This window comes from Sturnira hondurensis, unplaced genomic scaffold (assembly GCF_014824575.4).
Source record: "Sturnira hondurensis isolate 20B ecotype Veracruz unplaced genomic scaffold, ASM1482457v3 Scaffold0024400, whole genome shotgun sequence".
Taxonomy (NCBI): domain Eukaryota; kingdom Metazoa; phylum Chordata; class Mammalia; order Chiroptera; family Phyllostomidae; genus Sturnira; species Sturnira hondurensis.
The window spans coordinates 5,994,047-6,016,010 of record NW_028097031.1 but is presented as its reverse complement, the minus strand read 5'-3'; the positions used below and the strand labels follow the sequence as shown (position 1 = coordinate 6,016,010).

Below are 21,964 nucleotides of genomic sequence, written 5' to 3'. Positions count from 1 at the left end.
GCTCGATGCTACACAGTACTGAACAAAAGGGGCAAAATTTCTGTCCTCATGGAGCTAGGATTCTTAATACAAAGTTAAAATTAAAAATAGGCCAGCTCCCAGTGGGGGGTGATGCATGAGAGGAAACCATACCTTGATGTTTCTCTCCTTCCCTTCCTCTCTAAAAATACATAAAATCTTAAAACAAAATAAAAAATAAACAAAATAAAAAATTGGATTTTAAAACATTATTCTATAGTAGGTAAGAGCCCAGCACCCTACTATTCTAGAATTCAACAAAGAGGAGCACTGACATTAAATACAACAGAGTCAAGCCAGTTAATCAACTGGACTGTTAATGAGTCGCACCCCATGCTGAACCTGGTCCCAGAGAGTGTTAAGAATTTTTTGAGAATCAACGACCCAGTTTTACACAGAGCGATACAGAGTTATGTAAGTAGACAACAAAAGCCCTCAAGTGCTTCACGTCATCACACTGAACCACGTGGCTTACTTCGAGACCACGAGGAAGGTAAACAGATCACTTCTACAGAAACACCTGCTCTAACTATGAAATCATGGACCAAAACACAAAAGTCTACTCTAGACTTGAACACATGTCAACTCTGAGACTGAACCACTTCCAAGTTCACTATGTAAAAGATGTTTAAAATGACAGTGACAGAAGCAGAAAGTGCCCTTGAAAGTTCACAGTAAAAAATAAATCACATCTTGGGACAACCGGATGGAGAGCCACACAGAAAAGGATGAATCGGGAGCCACATCTCACAACGCAGACAAAACAAGCACAGGCGATGAAGAAAATGGGATTACGTGACTTCGTGAAAATTAGGTTTTTGTATTTCCAAAGGCACCATTTAAAAACTGAACAGGAACTTGGGATCTGACAAGATGGCCGGGCTGCCCCGCAGGATCATCAAGGAAACCCAGCGTTTGCCGGCAGAACCAGTTCCCGGCATTAAAGCAGAACCGGACGAGAGCAGCGCCCATTATTTTCATGTGGTCACTGCTGGCCCCCAGGACTCCCCCTTTGAGGGATTCCCTCACTGCTGCCGATGGCAGCACCTGAAGTACGTTTCATGACCAAAATTTATCATCCTCATGCAGACAAGTTGGGAAGAACACGTTCAGATAGTTTTAAAGATAAGTGGTCTCCAGCACTGCGGACCCGCACAGTCCTGCTACCGAGCCAGGCTGGGTCAAGGGCTCCCCATCCAGACGACCCGCTAGCCAACGATGGAGCGGAGCAGTGGAAGACCAACGAAGCCCAAGCCACAGAAACAGCTAGAGCACGGACTACGCTCTATGCCATGAGTAATATTTAAGTCGGTCTGGTCATCAGGCGGGCATCACTTCTCCTGTTCTGCCAAGACTCCTTCCTTTTTTGTTTGCATTTCATGGACACAGTCTTAGAAACATTACAGAATAAAAGCCCAACATCTTCAGTCCTTTGGTGATTAAATGCACATTAGCAGCTCTATGTCTTGTCCTGATTCACTGTTACAAAGCATGAGCAGAGGCTAGAAGTACCTGGATTGTTGCGAAACGTTTAAAAGCAGTGGCCCCTCTACTTTTATTCATTTCCCCCATCATGATTTAAGTATAAAGCACTGTGAATGGAGGTAGTAGTCAGGGTTACCTGCAGGGGGATGGGTGTTTTTCTTTATTTTATTTTATTTTTTTCAGGCAGGGGAGGTAATTTTAATTTTGTGGGCTCCTTTCCCCCTTTTTATGGTGATTTAATTGCATTGGTTAAAAGCAGCTAACCAGTTCTTTAGAATACGCTCTCTAGCCAAGTCTAACTTTATTTAGACGCTGTACATGGACAAGCTTGATTGTTTGAACCAAAATGGGAGCATTAAATAAATATTGTGGCCCTCACTAATAACATTGTGACTTTGCTGTCAAATGTAGAATCCTCCCTTCAAGAAAAAGCTTGTGACCATTTTGTATGGCTTGTCTGGAAACTTCTGTAAATGCTGTTTTAGTAAAATATTTTTTTGTTATTCTACTTTGCCTTTGTACAGTTTATTTTACTGTGTTTATTTCATTTTCCCAATGTGACAATCGTATTTAAAAATGAAAACTGATGCAAAATTCTGTCTTGGTCTTCACCATCTGAAGTCAAATGGCAAGAGATGGACTATGCCAGTTTATTTTCACTGATGCAAATCTGTGTTAATTTTTATACTCCCTATCACTGAATGAAGTTTTTTTAAGCTGGCCCTGAGCATGCTTAAAGCATCTGTATCTAACATTTTATTTCACCTCCTAGAAATCTGAATGTTTGTGTTGTCTGATTAGCTAGATGACTGTTGGTGTCTTGCCACAATGTTTCACAACTGCTGTATATGTCAGAGTCCCAGCAAAGCCGCAGTGCGGCTGACTTTGTGCAGGACTGTCACGTTGTGCCACATATGTGACCGGCATTTGAGTTATGACCATTTTCTTCGTTCTTGTATGAAAACTTCATGTGACCACTGATATGTGTTATCAGGAAACACCAATTTGACAATCATACGGGGCTTGCTGAGCCATCTGTGAGTCTTCCTCACGGATCCCGTGAACAAATCTCCAACTGCAGCTTGCGTAGTGTCATCAGGAAGGCTTCTTCATTTGAGGGCATCAGATCCTCAACTACTTACTCTCTTTTTCATCCCTCTGGTATTTGCTGTGGGAGCTCCTTTTATTCTTTATCTTGATACTCAGAAACTTTTTTCTGTGTTGACAGTTTCTCCCCCCACAAAACTGTTCTTTCCCACTCTCCGTATCTAATGGTTGTTATTTTTAAGTCATCAACGTAGCCAGTCCTAAGTATGTAAATGTTAACCTATGGGCTGGAACCCTTGTCTCTTCCAGTTTCAAGGAAATGGATATTGTAGCCCATGTCTCAATTTCCCCCACTCTTAATCTCGTTACTTTTGGAGTTTCTTCAGAATGTCGTGTATTTTATTGTGCTCCTATGTAAGATGAAGAATTATCTATTAAAATTACATTTTCAACATAAAAAAATAAAAACTGAATAGACAATTCACAGAATAGAAAACATTTACAAAATACCCATATAAGAAACCGATACCCAAAATATACAAAAAGCCCAGTAAAATCAAATAATGCAATTTAAAAATGGATGAAGAACTTCAACAGATACTTCTCCACAGATATACAAAATGCTAAGTACACATGAAAAGATGCTCCACACTGTCAGCCATTATGCAAATACACACCAAAACCCACAAAAGACACCACTTTACCTCCACTAGGATGGCTGTGAGAAAAGGTCAAAGGGCCCCAAGTTCGCAGGCAACAACCTGAGACACTGGCACCTTCACATACTGCTGCTGAGAACGTCAAGTGTGCACCCAGCCCACACGAGTGGAAAGTTCAGCAGCTTCTCACAGTGTGAGCGCCTGTCCCAGCAACTCCACTCGTAGGTGTGCACCCAGAACAAGCCAAAATGTGCACACGCCATGTTCACAGCAGCATCTTCCAGAGCACTCAAGAGTGTGAACACTACCCACCGTCCAGTCGGCCAAGTGGCGCCACGCAGCGCATGCCAGGCGACCAGAAGGACAAAGAAAGGAGCACCTGTGCTGCAGCGTCGAGGCCACGGGAAGCGTCAGGCTGAGTGGAGACGGGCAGAGCGTTCGTTGTGCGAGTCCCCTTCTACAGGACACCCAGACAAGGCAGGTCTGCAGCTACAGGAAGCAGCCTGGGCCTGCCTCCGACAGAGGGAAAGAACAGGGAACAACTGCAAATGGGCGCGGGGCTTCTCCTAGGAGCAAGGAAGGGTGGCATGTCCCCTGCAATAAAGCAGCACGACTCCGGGTGGATAAAATCACGGACCTGCAACGCACGAGGTGCACGGGACTCATGGCGTATGAGCTGCAGCTCCATAGAGCTATTAAAAAATACACCACCACATTCCTACAAGGTCCCAATCCGGGACGTTAAAAACGCAGGGAAGTAAAAGTGAGCACTAACCTGTGTTCTGCCTCAAGTGAACTTGAAAGCACATCAGTCTGAGGAAAGGTGGAGGAGCGAACGACCTGCTGGGAAACGACCACGGCGTTGCCGTTCTCCTGTGGGACGTCGTTTTCGTCAAAGTTCCGGTTTATGTCCCTCTCTTGGTGAGCACTGTTGCTGTTGTGCAGGTTAAACGGGTCGTCGTCCTGGTTTTTAGGGAGTTAAAGAAGAACGAGTTCGAGAATACCACCATTAAAAACTTGAATAGAAGCTGGTTAACTTCCGCTGATAACACAGAAATGCAACTTATAACCCTTCCATTTGACATCCTCACAGGATACAGAACTAAGCTGCGGTGGATACCCAACATTTAACTGACTCCAAGTTGCACATCTACTCAACAAAGGCAACGCACCCAAAGATGAAGGTAGGCAACATGGGAAAACAGAAAACACGTATGAACAGGAACTTCTTTAGTTGTTCTGTTGCACAGGAAATACAGAATGAGAAAAACTGTCTTTAAAAAGAAAGTCACTGAAGCTTATGCCATTCACAGCCCAGAGTCCCTGCGAGGGAGCCAGTCACCTTCTCGGGGCCAGCACGGCTCTCGTCCTCGTGCTCCTCCTCCACACGGTCCCTCTTCAGGGCCTTCAGGAACTCACTCTTCTTATCCGTGCGTGTCCGCGTCAGCTTGGTGAGACGAGGCTGCTGATTAAGTTTGTCCACAGGTGACGAGGAGTTGGAGCGATGACACTAGGGACAAGTCGGAAACATCAGTCGACGTGCGGGCAGAGAACCGGCGTTGGTGGGCAGTCCACGGCCACCAGCGCGCCCCTTCTCAGCGGTCCTCACAGCACAAGCCTGACCTCCTCCAGCCCCGTGCACTCTCTGCACCACTGCACGAGGGCACGAAAGCACTTTCTTACCCCAGAAACAGCTCTGGTCTGACAAGACCTCTCTAAATCAGGAGTTTACCGTTTTGTTTTTTTTACTATTTTCTTTTTTAGGCATAGGAGTATAGGAGGAGAAAGAGAAAAACATCACTGTGCGGTTGCCTCTTGCACGCCCCCTACTGGGGACCCAGCCCCCAACCAAGGCATGTGCCCTGACTGGGAATCAAACCCGGGACCCTCTGGTTCGCAGGCTGGCGCTCAGTCCACTGAGCCACACCAGCCGGGGTAAATACCATTTTTATAAAATAGACTAAAATAGACTTTGCTGAAACTGTGTGAGCACCTCAGCATCACACAGAAAAGCGGCATTTTAAACTGGGCTCCACCAGCTCCACCGGCAGTGCCAACAAGCCCTGGTCACCCTTATGCACACGGGGAGGCTTTCACCAGGAAGGCTCCACAGAAGGGCAAGAGGGGAGGAAACGAGGACCACGTTCTGACGTCGCGCTGCACTCAGTGTTCCGTCTGGACGGCGGGACACACACAGAACAAAAGGCGAAAGCGCCACCTCAGAGGCTTTAACCAGGGCAAAGAGCTGTGACGACACTGGACCGCTGGCACTGCCTGCGAGACCAGACCAGCGCCACACTACAGCCAGCCAGCCGAGACCGCTGGTCCTTCCACCAAAGCTCTGAAACCCTGTGCCTGAGAACCAGTGTGTGGGGGACTCTGTCTGATACTCCCACGTGGTGCCCAGGGCACTTACACTTGTGATTACAGAATCACAAGTGTCTTCTGACCACGAACTGGGCAGGGAACTCCCTGAGACGGACATTTCAGAAACCTGGAGAAATGCCCCAGGAATACCTCGCTAACCAGGCATCTGAAGTCAGCTCAGTAATACGCCTATTTCCTCTCCCTCCTCCCCTCTGTTTTCTGAATTGTTCACATTAATAAAATTTCCATCAGCCCCACAAGAAGATGAAATTATACAAATCCTCAACTGGAGTCAAGGTTCAATCATATGCCTGGCATTACTCTACTCCAACTATCAAAACTGTAATTTCCCTACTATGGTATTCTTTTCTCTGCATTTTGGGATATTTGGAAAATTAACTTTAAAAAACTTATTACTACTTAACAAACATTCAAAAGTGTTAGCAAATATAGGGGAAGTATCTGAATAAAGTTTTGAGAAAAAACTGTATCGTCTCATTTTAATCATCCATGTAATGAAACCAGGCCTCCCTTCTGCTGTCGATGAATCCAGCGGGGCTACGAAACGCCGCAGTGCTCACCAAGGGCGTTCCAGGCCGTACCTCTTTCACTGACGTCGCTGACGGGCTCAAGTTCTTGGCAGCCGATTTAAAAGCACTGAAGTTGCCAACGCTGTATGTAGATTCATGAGAGAAACCAGTGCCCACTTTATTCTCTTTAGTTTGGCTTTTCCACTGTGTAGGCTAAAAAAAACACACACACACGTTAGTGTGATCAAAAACAGAGATGACCTACAAGAGAGAAAAACACAGCGAACGGTACAAAGGTGACCACGTGGGGCTCACAGAAACAACTGTTTTTGTACTGATCTTAATCACTCCCACAGGATTCTCTGGCATTTTTTTCCTACAAATTAAAGTGGAAGTGTGGTTTTCGGATAAAAGTATCTGACTACATTGCTATTTTTTCCATTTAGAAGCCTACAGTTTAGATTTCTTTTGCCTCATGTCAAGAAGACACTAGTGGGAGTTAAGACCACACACCAAGGAAAGAGCAAATATATCACAGAGACATTTAACAAAAACGTTACAGATTCCACTCCCTACTAAAATGAGAACACATACACACACACACACACACACACACACCCATTGAAACAATGACATATAACAAACCACCTCTTTCTACTCCAAAGTCAGCACCTCACGATTTGGTGTCAACTTTCTCGCCCTATTTTCCTGAAGTGACCCCACTGACACCCATGTAAAACGTGCACTTCTAACAACGTAGGACTTACTTTTGAAGGTGGAGCAGCAGGCTTCGGGACTAGCCCTTTATAGACACTTGGACCAGCCCCGTTCTTAACTGGCTGTGACGGGAGATTCCCGACTCCTGGGAACCCAGAGAGCTGGAAGTCTTTTGAGTTCCCTTTCTTAATGACCAGCATCCTTGGAGCTCTAGACTTAGGGTTCGGAGGGTACTCTGCATAAATAAAGCACGAGCAGGAGTTACACACAGTTTACCATTTAACACAGAATGAAAGCACCCAATGCACAGCACACGCTAAGCCTCGATCACGTTTAACCACCGTCGCCTCCTGGGCAACGCGAGCTGCACTCCCACCTACGAAGCCCAGCTGACACAGGGACAGACCTCAGAGGAACTGCGCAGCGTCAGTGACCACTGGCGACTGCAGCTGCACAGTGGCCTTCAAAGACCCACATGTCCACACCAACGTGAACGCGAGTCTAACATATTTTCATTACTTTTTCAGTTGCAATTTTCATCCTAATGTAAATAAAGTATACAGTCCTTTTTTCCCTTTTGAAAGAAGTCTCATTTCTTTTCATTCTTTTAAATCTCACTTATAAAGTTGTTACCAGTAAGCAGAGAACCACAGTTCCTCTATTTCTACTTCAGTCACAACTAACGCAGGAGTTCTAGTCTCACACCATCAATCAATTCATTCCGGTATTTACTGAGCATCTAACACCCTCAAGGCATCTGCAAGCTGCAGGGCCACCGACCTGACCCCAGCGTCGGAGGTCAGCACGAGGACCGGCCGTCGCCAACAGGAAGCTTTCCTCAAGACCGTGGCAGGTGTCACAGCACCCAAACCTACTGGCAGAGTTAACCGGTTTGTGTATAATGAAAGAGATGGCACATGTGAGCGTGCTCACGATTATTACAACAGAAAGCTCTGGAAGCATCAGGCCCATGGAGTTCAGAGCACACACCGAGGAGCCCAACAGCTGAGGAGGGACAGCAGACTAAGACTGGGACACACCACGAGGCAGAAATAAAACCTTTCCAGACAAAACCCAAAACTCGGTCACTAAGCAAAGGTCCTTAACAAAGTGCATTCTAAACGATGCACCTCGGACGGAAGGAAGACAATCCCCATATAAGGCTGCAGGTACAGGAAGCAGAGAAATAGTATTCTTTTTACACATACACTATCAACGATCAAAACGAGAAGTCAAAAGAGAAGAGGAGTAAATAAGCAAGGAGGAACGTTCCTTTTAAGCCTCGATGTTGGTAGGACTACTAAGTTTACCCTCCCTACCACTGGACTCCTAGATACCCAGGAGTAAGAAACATGCTGGCTATTTCCTCCAAGAAGCCTTTGGTGTAGAGAAAGGGGAACAGGGACGCCTCCGGGACCAGTCACAGAAGAACGAGTAGCAAAGTAAACAACAGGCAAGGTGCCTGGAGGAGGGGCGAGGGGCAGGGAGGGAAGGGCAGCAGGCACAGCGCTGACGCACCGAAGTACACCCGTGCTCACACATTAGAGCACACAGTCCGGAACGTGTGGTTCTGTCCCAGGTTCACAGAATTCTGTACTTGCTCCAACCTTACTAGGTAATCTCTCATCTATAAAATGGAAAATAGTTGTCATCTCAAAGCTACTGTAGTATTTCCTTTAGTAAATCAGGAAAAAATGTCCTGAGAGGTCATCCACTACTGTATCTGCCACGAGAGGCTTCCAGTTATATTTTAAAGGTGTACTCTTTTGGGAATTTTAAGTTGATCCACAGGACTATAAAAGATGAAAAAAACTGTAACAGAAATAAACACGGTGAAGACTAACTTGGCCCTGTATATAACTATGCTGAATATCCTACGTAAATCTGCCCACTGAAGAACAAGGAAGTACGTGGAACAGCAACAACTACACAAAAGTGATGGAAAGGGTGGCAGCGGCACGCAGAGCCAAAGCTGATTTTGCATCACATGTGCCCGCCTTATGTCACTGAAGAACTGGTTTATCTGACCACACTGTTCGTACAAATTCTGACACAAACCTTCCAAGGGTTGAGGCTATCAGATTCCAACAGTATCCAATGTCTCCTACACCTTTTCCATTTACTTTGTCAACTGGAAACTATATAGTTTTTGCAAATTATATGCAAAAGATCCAAATTATTTGTTCCTTAAAAAAAAAAAAACCAATGTACTGATGAAACACTTTAGCTTAGAATTTGAAAGTTACTGACTTTGGTAAGGTGCATGTGCTGATTACCTCAAGCTCCTGAGCAGGTACTTTCATTCGAATCTAAGTTTCACACACCTGAAGGCAAACACGACTCTGGGTTTTCACCTCACTGCTCCCCTGTCCTCACAAGCCCCTGTGACCCACCAGTAACTGATGTGTCCCTTTACCATCCCGTCACTCCTGCTTTCATCACCCCTGCGACTACAACCAGCTTTATTCCTTCCATACACAGTCAAAGGGGGGGGGGGGCAGGAGCTCAGTCCTTTGGAAGAAGAGAACTGCAATGCTGCCACATGTACTTCCGAGTAAACTGGCCACATGGGTCTCGACAGCTCTGCTTTTCTTTCACTAAGCATTCTACACAGCTGCCACATAAAATTCCTTCTGATTTCAATTACTTACTACTTTATTTGCTGTATCAGTAAAAACTCTTTTTTTTCGGGGTGGGGGGGCCTTTTCATAAATCTACTAGAATCTCCCCGACTTACTGGATTTAACAACAGGATTAAACACCTGTAACAAGATCAAGGGTTTTCCACAGCGGACATAGGTGGATGGTGCTCTCCCTACACGGGTTGCTGACCCTCCTCACCCCACACGTGGGGGACCGAGCACAGTGTTCCCAAAGGCTAAATGAACAGCCCGTGAGTAAGTAAAAGACCTCATGCTGGGGCCCAGACCCGACTCTAAAGCCAGCGTGCTCAAGCACAGCATCACACCACGGGAGAACAGAGCAACTCAACCGCCGCTAGCCAGACACTCCGAAATGTTTGCCATTCCCAACTGAAAACACCCAGTCCACGCTGAACGGTCAGGGCGAGGGCCCGTAAGTGCGCACAGCCCCGGGACGCCGGGGCGCCCCTCCCTCCACTGCCACACCGCCGCTGGTTTGACCCGAGTTTCCACACCGCCGTAACACGAGGAAAGACAACTCTGCCGTGCAAACAAAAGCATACAGCCAAGTGAAGGGCAAGTGGCCGTGGAGGAAAGCTCCGCACTGTTGGGGGAAGACACTCGAGCAAGGAAGACACTGCACACAAACACCACATCCAAAGACCCTGTGTCACAGCAATTAAAACAAACTCCTACTGTGAACACTGTTTTTAACGAATGATCTAGTAAGACTGATGCTGTTTGAACGTGGCTGGTTTTGAGTTTTTAATGTACACACAAATTCGTCCTCTCTGCAGCAGCCGGAGAGTCACTGAGTGAGTCTAACCCAGACTTCACGTGCGTGGCAGGACTGGCATTTTCACTCGTGTGAAGGACGGGCTAGAAGAGACACACTCTAGGACAGAGCAAACTCACGGGATGAACGTGTGACGTGCCCTACTCTGACCACAGAGTCCACTGTGTCACGTTGTCCGACCAAACCCCACGCACTCTCCCTCCTCAACCGTGAACACGGGATGCATTACCTTTCTCTTCTTTACGCAATGAGTTTAATGTTTCCGTAAGAAAGACATTAAAGGAAAATGGAATCATTTCAGAACAAACAATTTACCAACAAAATGCTTACAAAGGAATTTGATAAAGAATTCCCTTCTCTTAATTCTACTTTCATAGTTCCTTTTTTAAAAAAAATTGGGTTTCAACATGATCTAACTCATTAAATTAAATCAGGTCTGCATGCTTCTGGCTAGTATCGTCGGAATTCTCTAGAAAACAACCCATCTTTAAGAAGTGACCACCAATTTGTTGTGCTTTCAAAGACAAAACTCTTAAAAATGAACCTTGATGTTTTCAAGTAGTAATGTGAAATATGAAAATTGTAAAAGTTCAAGTTATAAAAGAATACACACAAATATAAATGCTGAACTGAAACAAAACTAAGCTTTAAGTTAATTACTAATGACCGAAGTGTTCATTATTCAGTATCTCAAGCACTACGCGTTAGCCTCTGCTAACAAGGTACTGCTGACACGTTGTGTCGGCACAAAAATAGCCAGCAGGACCCCTGAAATCACAAAAATCAGTTACTAATTATGTTTCCAATTGCAGACAAATACATACTAAACACATGTCGCTTTATCTCTTTTTCATCCACTAAACAAATCACACAACTGCAGTATGATAAAATTCTCACAGACACACTGAAGTGCCCTGGATTTTTGTTTCAGATCGTCACGGTCATGGAAGTAAGACCAACCGAGTCGGCGTCAATTCTGTGCCCTGACCACGGTGACCCTGGTTAGGCTCAGAGCTACATCAGTCACAGACACGAGCTGCATGAAGGTGCTCCTAACAAATCTGCCCCAGTTCTGAGTAGAATTAAATTTATGTAACTGCATTTTAAATAGTGCATTACTTTCCCACAAGGTTATTTTTTAAATTGGGATATTATGTTTAGACTCTTTCTGATCTATAAAGGGACAGCTTCAGGGACAATCTTTATTTTTAATACTTATTCCATTTCCATTATTAAATTTTTACTTACCTGGAAGGAGGCAGCACTAGAAAAGCTCTACTGAAGTCTTTCCTAAATCTCTCTCATGTCTTCCTCGGGAACACAATAGCTATTTTAAATGTTGCAATGGGCATGACAATACTTGGGAACCCAGTGGGGGAAGTGAGAAAGGAATAATGAAATGCAACACAATGGAGGTTTCATTGCATTCCCATGGGAAGCACTGGGAATTAACACTTAACCACGAAGAACCATCTTTTTTTCTAAAGCAGACACACTTCTCAGTAATGAGCACATTTTCCTTTCAAACATCTTTTCCACTAATACTCAAAATCCTTACACCAACCCTGAAACAGTACAACCCAAAATCTTCATATTAATATACCACACTGTCAATATTGTCAAAGATGCATTTGCCTTTAAATCATTTCTAAAAATTATTACATTAACCAAGGATCAATACCAATATATCTATAGGAAGTTTTATATGAAAAATGTTCACTGACATTCTTGACTTTTTATTTACTTTCATTCTAATCAAATTATCCAAATCATTCCTATCTCTTAGAGATTCTATTTAAACACCTTCCAGGTGATTCTAGATTCTAATGCAATCAGCTGTTCCCAGAAAAACTGAATAATAAGGAGACATACCTAAGAGAGGAGCTGGGGAGGATTTTTTGGTTGGGAATGTGTGTGTCTGGGCGTGTAGGCCTGGGGAGAGTGGCAGAAATACTAATTTGCAATACAGAAAACACAATGCCATTCACATGGTTCTAACAAGTGTCTGACCACCCCCACCCCCACCCTAAAAAAAACAACCCTTAAATAAATCTGGAGATCAAAGAGAAACAAAATAACTGCCCAGAGCACCACCCCATAAACACAGTAAAGAGCAGCATGGGAAGTGGCAAAGTTTAAAATAATGCCTTCACTGCTGGACCATCACGCTGTCATCGCCACAATCCTTCTGTGTTGGTAAGCTGTTGACTTTCAACAGGAAAACACAGATGAACATGTGTACAAGTTCCAAAGTGAGTATACATCACTTTTGAATTTGGTATCAAATAATCCAATTTATTTTTCAGGTATCAAATCTCATTATGAATTTTCCATTATTTTAAACTTCACTTAAATCTTTAAAAAGCTAATTTATACTGAGTACAGTTTAATAGAAAAGGGAGTTATTATCAGAAAAACTGTCATTAAACTTTGACAATCAAAAAGGCAAATCATTTCAAGCACAGACTACTTCTATAGGCAAATTCATACGATTACACCTAAATACTGTCTATGTATAACCATTTTCGTAAGTAAAAAAATTTTATCTGTCACACTGTAATTAGTACTTATCTTTCCAGTTAACTAAACTTTCAACTTTGTAAAACTAAAAATTAATTTAAAGTAGGTCTTTTGATTATTGGGCTGCTCTCAAAATGACACCCATTCATTAACATTAACTTACAACCATTTTTTTAAATTCACCTGTGAATATACTTAATGGTACAAACAAGGGCAAATCAAGTATTTCTACTCAAACTCTTCTTCTATCCCCACCCAGTACCTTGTTTTGAAGGGTAAGTGCCACCTTTTCCTTAACTTAGCACATCAAACCACACTGAAATTAAATTCTAGCCCATGTATTTTAAAACCACAGAGGTGACACCTACAAACAACATTTTATGGCCCTCAAAGCCAGGCAAAAGATCAAATGGTTACTTACCCCATACACCTGCAGCTAAAGACTTATTCTGATTTGGTTCTCTCTCATACTCAGGATTTAAAGATGGCTGAAAGAAAATTGGAATCAAAATAATACAAAAAAAATATAAACTTTAAAGTAAGCTCAAAGTCATAGTGAAAAACCTCATGACATAACCCACTCAGCAATTAAAGACCAATTATAAACACAAACCTAACTTTCGGCTTAGTCTGCTAATCATGAAAATGGTCGCTACCTGTACTCACTCCCAGTAAGGAAAAACAAGGGAAATGTCAGGGAAAACATGAGAAGAGAATGTAGTTGTATTAATCTGAGAAATATCCTTTCTCAGCAGAAGGTCAAGGGCAGGGAAGAGGAAAATCAAACTGTCCCCCAATTCTTGTTTTCATTACTGGATGCTTTAGTTAAAAACACACTTATCCTCCAAGCCAAGCGCAAATTCTTATTTAAACAAGTGATGCTCAGGATACTGAGAAGAAACGGAGCCAATCACTGAACGTGAACTCCAAAGCTAATCTTTAGATACATTCAACCCTCTAAAACCCTAAATTTCCAGTAATTACAGAAGCATCTTTTTGATATCACCTAGCAATACAGCCTGCCACGCCACAAGGTGCCTAACATGTACTGAATAAAACTGACCCTAACGAAAGCATTTTAATCACCCCAGAAGTGAATCCAAAGCACTCTACGGCGTCACCACCGAACCCCGCAGAGCACCCACGCACACTGGTCCGGGTTCCTCCACACCAACTGAAGAGGACCAAAGAGACCCTGGTGGAGCGCGCACGTGTCTTTTCACAAACGCACTGCTGTGAGGTGTGAGGCTACAGGCCTGGACTGGGGTAACAGTAACAGCAGCAACTAGGTTTTAGTGAATGCTTGCCATGTGCCTGGCATTGTCTGTAAGTGACTCTAACTTGTATTACTCATTTAACCCTCTCGGCACTATGAGAGCACACCGTTATCATTCCTGGTTTCCACTGCGTCCCAACTAGCAAGTGGAAAAAACGGACTGCAGAAATGGAAAGCTCAGTGATTCTAAGGTGAATGGATGACTGGACCTATGGATAATCTTTGTTCTCTTTCCCTCGCCACTCCCCTGCCCTAAAACTAATCTATCCAATTCCTTCTCTCACTTCAACCCTCCAACCAATCCACCACCAAACTACATGAGACAGGTACCCTCACCTGTCCCAACTACCTGCCCAGCCAGGCCATCGTTTTCCTCCTGAACCACAGCCAACACCTAACTGGTCCCCCTGCTCTCACGGTAAAAGCCACTCAAGTGCTGACTTCTACTGGAATGGCCTTCAAAGAAACGAGAATCAACTCCCGGACTTCACTTCTCTCCTGAAAGGCTTCCAGCTGCATTTGAAGTTAAACTAAAGTTCTTTCCATTATAGGCAACAATCCTACTCAGACAAAACCCTTTTCTGCCTTTCTACCCTGATCTAACACTACTCTTTACCCCACACTAGCCTAACTTCTAGCCCTTAAACATGACAAGCTTGCTCCCACCTTTGGGGCCTGCCCACAGCTCTCCCCCTTTCTCCTAGTCTTAACACAGCACATGCCTTCCCGTCCCAGATTAAAGGACATTCCCTAGAGAAACCTCTCCTCATCTCCCAAACCACAATGGCCACTCAGTTACTTCCTGTCTAAAATCTCCACAAAACGCTAATTATTTTTCCTTTCTATAGTGTGAAGGTCCTCAACAGAACAGAAATTCAGTAAGAGCGGGGACCTGGCCTATCTTTCTCACCTGTGTATTTGGAAAGGTCACGAACAGCTAGACTCAGAGCCATGTACACACATGCAGAATGAAGAATGAACAAGTACACATACAGATTATCAGCAATGAATCACAAGAACTAGATAAAGACTGTACCCTAAGTCACTTTTTATGTAGCTTGAGAAACATGGTGTTTAGAAAACCAGTCACACGGTGATATTTACCCAAAGGAAAAATATTAACAAAATTTTGTTTTTAATTAGTTCATGCTTGTTTTTAGTAGTGGAACTGATATTCCTAATTATTTCTGACTTAGGCCAACAATTAGTTTGCCTTCCCTGACCACAAAAAACTCAGAGACAGTAGCTCAAAGAAAGGCGAACTATCCTGGAATTAATTTAGGAGTATACATGAATAATCAAGTGTTAAGAGAGACAATCTAAGTAAAATGTATGGGTAAAATACTCCTTCCAAATATTTAACAGATTCTTAAAGATACTATGATGCATTTGCAAACAACCCACTGAACTCAGGCACTATCTCTAAGAGAAACTGTTTACACTTCTGTAAGAAATCAAACACCACAAATGTACAAAGACCACATGGTGAGGAAGACTCAGGAGTAAGTAGGAGGAGGGGAGGAGGGGAGAGCGAAGGGAAGGGAGAATTATGAACAAAAGCCTTTAAAACAAAGCAGGCAAATGGGATCTCCACAGGGAAGGGGCTGGGCTGGTGAAACCTCCTGCTGCCCCAGCACCTGCGGAAACAGCACTTGTACTCAAATCACAAGGAACTTACGAAATCCTCAGCCTCAAACTGCCTGCGCTCCCTCTTGTCCTCTCTCCTCCCTGGGTCGCTGTCAGGGACGCTGTTTTCGTGCAGCCCTTGACTCTTCCCAGGATGGAAACCACCGCTGCGAGAACGGGAGCTGCCCCCGCCGTGGTATCCCCCCCGGTGATTTATGTTTTCGGCTCCATTTCTTCCATGCGTCCGCCATCCAGTTTTCTCTTTCCTTCCAAAGTTACCTTTTTTGATCATGGAAAGTATTATAAATTCAAAGAAGATAGTTATGCCTAAAGAACAAATCGCAATCAAAACATTCTTAAAGAACATAAACAAACCCTTAAATTCTATCATTCCTTAGCAAATTTTACCTCCGTTAGGACGTCCAATACCAGAATCAAAGCCATCTGAAGAGTTGTGTCGTCGACGATTCACATCATAACGACTCTCTGTCCAAGAAAAATTCTCAGAATGCTTCTCGAAATTCAATGAAGACTGAAACACATTATAAGCATATAGGTAAACCTACATGTGAAACCTAAATATAACCAACTTTAAAAACTAATACTCTCTGGCTTAATTTATTTCCAAGAATGACAAATGGTTAAGATGACTTTGCAGTTGTCTGTGATGTGTCTGCTGGCTGGTGACTTGCAGGGTGGGCTCTGCTGCTGGTGCCTTCTCTCCACTCGGTGAAAACAGCACCGCTCTCACTGAGCCCAACCACCTCAACCCAGCCTGAAACAGCAGCGGTGCAGTGGGGTAAGGGAAGCGAGGCAAAATACGGTGCATTTCTCTTGTAACAAAATGGGATCGTCTGTACCACACACACTGCTTGAATTAAATAACTCAAGGTTTTCTCCAATATTAGAATATTACAGCGAACAAAGCTACAGTTCTATCTTAAGTTCTCTAAATTTACTTCAAAACTCCTCCTTCCCCAAAACAAATGTTTTTTAAAAAGTATCAAAAGAATGTGTAAAAACTATTTTTAAATATTAAAACTGTGTAATAGAAACTATTTATGAAAATTGCTGGTTTTCCCCAATATTAACCCATTAACCTGGTAAAATCACAATAAAAACTTCAAACTTTTTCAAAGCCCTGATCGATTCTCTGAGCTACATTAGGCACCACTTTCCTCTAGGACAAAGAGCGGAGCTCCTCCCTGTGGGGAACCCACCACACACACCCAACTGGGCCTCCCCGGCTCACGCTGCTCCACGGGACTCCCCGGGGCAAGCTCCCTGCTTCTTCGGGCCTCATGCTGTGTGCAGGGCCGTGAAGGACAAGGTCCTTGACTGTCACATGTTGTCTCCCAACACCCAGGAAACAGTACCAGACCAGTCTGCTAAGCTCGGATATAGGATGAAAACCCAAACCCTGCACCACAAACCCTGTGTTGTAGCAACACAGACATTACGCCCACAGAGCTCACAGTGTAAAGGGAAGCCGAGGGTCCCCTGGCCCAGACCAGGCACATGAGAAGGCTCCCCAGGGTCTGCAGCAGTCGTGCTCATCCAAGTGGCACGACTTGGACCCTCTTGGCAGGGACCCTCACCTTACATGACATCTCAAGGCCCAGATATTTTGCATCTTTCTGGCTCTTGGTCTAGTGCCACTGGCCTCGCCAGCCTGTCCTTATCTGAACCACAGATTGGTAGATCAAAGACTTGATCTCTCTCGTGTGGCACTACCACTGCCTGTTGGGGTGTGACTTCTGCCAAAAGCTGGTCCACGTTGACACTAGGGACTTGCATCAAGCCTCTGACCACTTCTTGGAGAGGTCAATGGCACCTCACCTTGTCGGGACTTTCACAAGTCACAGTGTTGCTGCTACAGTCTGACTGGCTGACTCTGGTCATACTACTGTGATCCTCAAAATTAACCCATGTCGTGTTTTTGGCATCCCAGACCAGTAGCAGTCACCCCCACAGCAGGCCAGCATTCCATGCTTCCTACTACCCACTGGCACCTGGTGACATGGAGCATTCTAATCGTCTCCTCAAAAACCAGCGCAGGGCACCCTGAAAGTCGGCAGCCCTCGCCCCTCACGCACCTCAGTAAGGGAGCCACTGGTCAAAGAGCATGACCCAGCCTGGCCGCAGAGACCATCTCCTCCACCACGTCCTGAACAGCAGTCAGGAGAAGTGACGAGTTACGAGACTACCTAGACCTACTGTAGAAACTCCAGATCCTGGCCTGCTTAATAACCTGGACATGATGCTTCTGTGTTTCCCCTAAGTGCACATGCAGGCCAGGCCAGCCGTCAGGGTGATGGCCCAGGACAAAGGAACCTAAGGAATTCAGACACCCTGGCCCTGCAGGCACGAGGATCTGCATGAGCGCCGGCCCATTCTCACCAAGCCTCCCCGAGCAGTGATGCATGTGAACCAAGGTGAGGGCTAGCGTGGCTCCCTGAAAACTGTGTAAAAATGCCCTGGCCCTCCCACATCCAACTCCTTAGGATCAGAAATCCGGGGACTGTTCTTTCTCTGTGAACCCCGAGCTGCTGGAATGGGACACACAGAGATCTCGTGGGGGTAGAGGGAGTGCCTGTGATGCCAGCAGGTCCTGGGAGGGAGAGCAGGGACAGCTCTCCCTGCCCCGAGAGCCAGCACCACTGCCTGCCTCCCACAGCAGCTGGACACCACTGACCCGCCCCTACGCTCGCCGTCACGCCCACAGGCTGAGACCAAGACCTCCCATGGCTCTAATGGCTCTTAGCTACTGTGCTGCGCCTGCCCGAGAGCAACCCCAGACCGTGGAAGGACACACACACACGGTCCATCCTGCACACCATGTTTCATCCTCCAGATAAAAATGCACATGGTCCTCTTAACACCCAAATGTTCTTAACGGCTGTGATTTTCAACCAGTGTGCTACAAGAAGTGTCCAACACACCGTACCTGACTAGTCAGCGGCACTGACCCCTTTTCCCTTAGACTGTCAAATAAAACGTAACAATCGCAACACGACAACTGTTGTGCTTGAATGAATCAAAACTACACCTATGTTTGGTCAGATAGGCAAAATATGTACTTTTCTGGTATGCTGCAGAATTTCAGTAACTAGTTTGTGTGGGCCCTGAGACAAAAGGTTGAGGGTTGCTGTCCCAGCTGTGATGACATGTATGGTGACACTGTGAATGCCACTTTAAGCAAAATGATGTGATAGGGACCCAGATCAAGTTTAACATCACACCCCAAACTGCAGTGATCTGTGTCCCTTCCAGGTGACATGTTTGTGTAGAGGGAAAAATTGGCCACAGAGTGTCTTTTACTGAGGATGAGAGCTGCTATTTGGCCCATCTATTGCCTCTACAATCACAGGTAATGACACCAAAATCCAGGTCAGTTTAAACTCCCTTGAGAGGTGAACAAATAATAGGGTGGCCTTAAATCATACAACAGTGGCTAAAAAACCATCTACTGGTCCCTTTGAAACTTACTTACAGTTGGGAACAAACTCAACCTACCGCCTGGTTTCTGATTAATTCCATAAATGCCATTTATCAAGATGCAGTAAATGAATTTGGTTCTACCCTCCATTAGCTTAATCAGAGTGGCTGGCAGAGTGGTACAGTCGAGTGAAAATACAAGTCTGGCCAAGAACATGCATGGCTAATGAGCAGACTGCTGGGTGCGCAATCAGAACACTCTTAACTGCTGTGTGCCAAGAGCGCAAGGCCTGGACCGCTCTTTCTGTGTGGCCCGTTTCTCAGGGATAAGTTTGCAGCAAGCTGCATTGAGAAACAGGCCATATCCTTCTCTGGGACAAGAGCAGGCTGACGACAGAAGCGGTGGATCCACTACTCAGTGCAAGGGCAGCATCCACCCGGACACTCCACACACTCCCGAAGCTCTGGGTATGTGAAGGCCAGTGCCAGCCCCGGCCCATGCTGCCTGCTGCACCTTGAGTGACGGAGCACTCTACCTCTCACCCAGGAGTCTCCAGTCTTCCACCAGCCCTCAAGGCCAGCTTACCAGTTTGAAGGATGATAAAGTAAAATCCTAGACCCTCACACACTGACACACAGCACAGTAAAAGAGGAATAAAGAAATACAAGTAACAGGACTGAGAAGGTCGATTAAAAAAACTGAGAAGTGTTTGTGGACAACTGTTTGTCCATATTAAAAATCCCACAGACATTACAGACTAGGACTTCAGGTTGCTGCGCACATTACTAACAAGCAGTCTGTAGCAAGAACTTAAAGTTTTTTGAATAGCAGTAAGGCACTTGAATACACCTAGCCAAATACATGAAGACTAAATGAGAAAAAAAAGTAACTTTATTTGAAGAGATTAAAATGACACATATGCACATGTGCACATGTATGTCCTAAACCAGTATGAAAAAAGCAACTCAAAAGGAACAGAGAATGTGAATAGACAATTCACAGAAATGTGACCCAATGTCCAAGAAGAGTAAGATGTATCTCATAGCAAAAGAATGGCAGAAATATTAACTCTGACAATATGAAAAAACTTTAGCAACAGTATAAAGTAAATACCCCTACCCAAAATGCAGGAGTAGAACGCAGCACACCAATGGAAGAGAACGTGGCAATGTTGGAATCAAGTCCCAGCAATTCCCGTCCTACCATCATGCGCTCTGAAGTCTGGCCCACAGAAAAGACAGAGCCCGCCCCACCCAGGGAGTGCTGGAGCTGGCTAGAGCCCTCCCCTGAGGACTGCTGTCATCAGAACACGCAGGTGAACAAAGCCCCCAGGTTATATTCTGTGTATTTAAGGAGTGCTGGCCCCAAAAACACTTGTCCTTATGCACAAGGAAACCTTACAAGAGTATGCAGCGCAGTGCTCTCTGCAGTAACCCACAGCAGTCGGAACTTCAATGGACAAATGAAATGTGGTATGGAAGCACAAAGTAGAATACTGTACAGAGTTTCATACAAACATACTAAATCTGCAGGAATCAACATGAAAAGAAGAAACTCAAAGACGGAATGACTGTAAAAGCAAGATGCAGACAAATCGATGGTAATCATTTATGTAAACTTTTTAAACGTGCAGATCAAAAGTATTTATTGACATTCACATATGTAATAATAATAGAAGAACAAGCACTGAGACTACCTCTGGGGGGAATGAAGACCAAAAAAAGGACCATGGAGAAGTAAACAGTGCACTTCAACTCTACAGTGTTTTACTTCCTGTGCCAAAATGGCAAGATGTGGCTCTCATGGGGGGGTAAGTGTTCATTCCACTTTTCTTACACTTCTCCCTAGAAAAATATGTGCAATATTAATGGCAAACAAATCCCTCAATACAAAAAGAGCTATTACAAATCACTAAGAAATGGATTATATGAACAAGAGACTTCCTAACACAAAAATATGCTCAATAGACTTCCATTTTTCATTCAATTTCGCAAAGATTAAAAATGTGAAAACATCCAGTATTGCCAACACGGGGGGGACCCCATATTTTGATGGGATTATAAATTGGTACATTTGCAAAAAGCGATTGGGCACTATCTATCAAACATTTCTGCAGCTGAGTCCATTAACAGGGAACTAACCAACTGAACCACCCATGGAGACCCACCCCACAGAAGGCCATCCGGCCCCCGGGATGCGCTAGTTCCCCGCGTACTGACTGCACAGAGATGCTGGAGACCCCCATGCTCAAAGGGAAAAAGCGATTTCATGTGTTCACCCAAACCAGGACACAAATATACTCTGGCACATGTGTAAAAGCATCCTGGCATTTCACTTCTGCAAATTCGTCTACCACCTAATAATCAAGAAAGGAGATTACTAAACTGATACATTTTACAGCGAGGAACACATGGACTCCTACCCTAGCTCAAGCCCTTTGGAACAGATTACACATGTCTCTCGGCCTCATTCCCTCGTCTGTAAATGAGGGGAAAAAACAGAGTATCTACCTCTTAGGATTCCTGTGGGCCTTCGTATCACATGTTTTACAGAGTGACTGGCATGTCGTGAGGCCTCCAGAAAGATTAGATGTTACAATGAGCAAGGAAGAGACTATCTCTATCCCTTTCCCTCTTCCACATTTTAATTCCTTTTCTGGATTCCTTAGAATATCTGAATCAGTAACAAAAAATTCTACACAGTAAACAAAAGTTTGGAAACCAACCAGGCTACCAGTCTGACTGAATTGTCTGATCCTCTAATGGCTGAAAGTTTAAATAGCACACATGTCCGCTCAGGCTGACAGCGCTGTCACCACTGAAAAACACAGTATTACTAGCTG

The 21,964-nt window shown here is 44.6% G+C and overlaps 1 protein-coding gene and 1 pseudogene across 5 annotated transcripts in view; one reads left to right on the top strand and one right to left on the bottom strand.

Moving 5' to 3' along the window:
• Positions 1 to 21,964, bottom strand: part of GPBP1 (GC-rich promoter binding protein 1) — a 64,074-nt gene that overhangs the window by 9,957 nt on the left and 32,153 nt on the right. For 2 of the 5 annotated variants that reach the window (XM_037038539.1, XM_037038538.1), the window contains exons 4-11: positions 16,092 to 16,215; positions 15,736 to 15,962; positions 13,203 to 13,269; positions 12,134 to 12,193; positions 6,874 to 7,058; positions 6,158 to 6,319; positions 4,552 to 4,719; positions 3,985 to 4,172 (exon numbers count right to left, since the gene is read on the bottom strand). In XM_037038539.1, the coding sequence (XP_036894434.1) occupies positions 3,985 to 4,172; positions 4,552 to 4,719; positions 6,158 to 6,319; positions 6,874 to 7,058; positions 12,134 to 12,193; positions 13,203 to 13,269; positions 15,736 to 15,962; positions 16,092 to 16,215 (1,181 nt within the window). The remainder of the gene's footprint in view (positions 1 to 3,984; positions 4,173 to 4,551; positions 4,720 to 6,157; positions 6,320 to 6,873; positions 7,059 to 12,133; positions 12,194 to 13,202; positions 13,270 to 15,735; positions 15,963 to 16,091; positions 16,216 to 21,964) is intronic. The other 3 variants (XM_037038540.1, XM_037038541.1, XM_037038542.1) reach the window with 3 other exon arrangements.
• LOC118981714 (ubiquitin-conjugating enzyme E2 N-like) lies at positions 878 to 2,011 on the top strand (annotated as a pseudogene).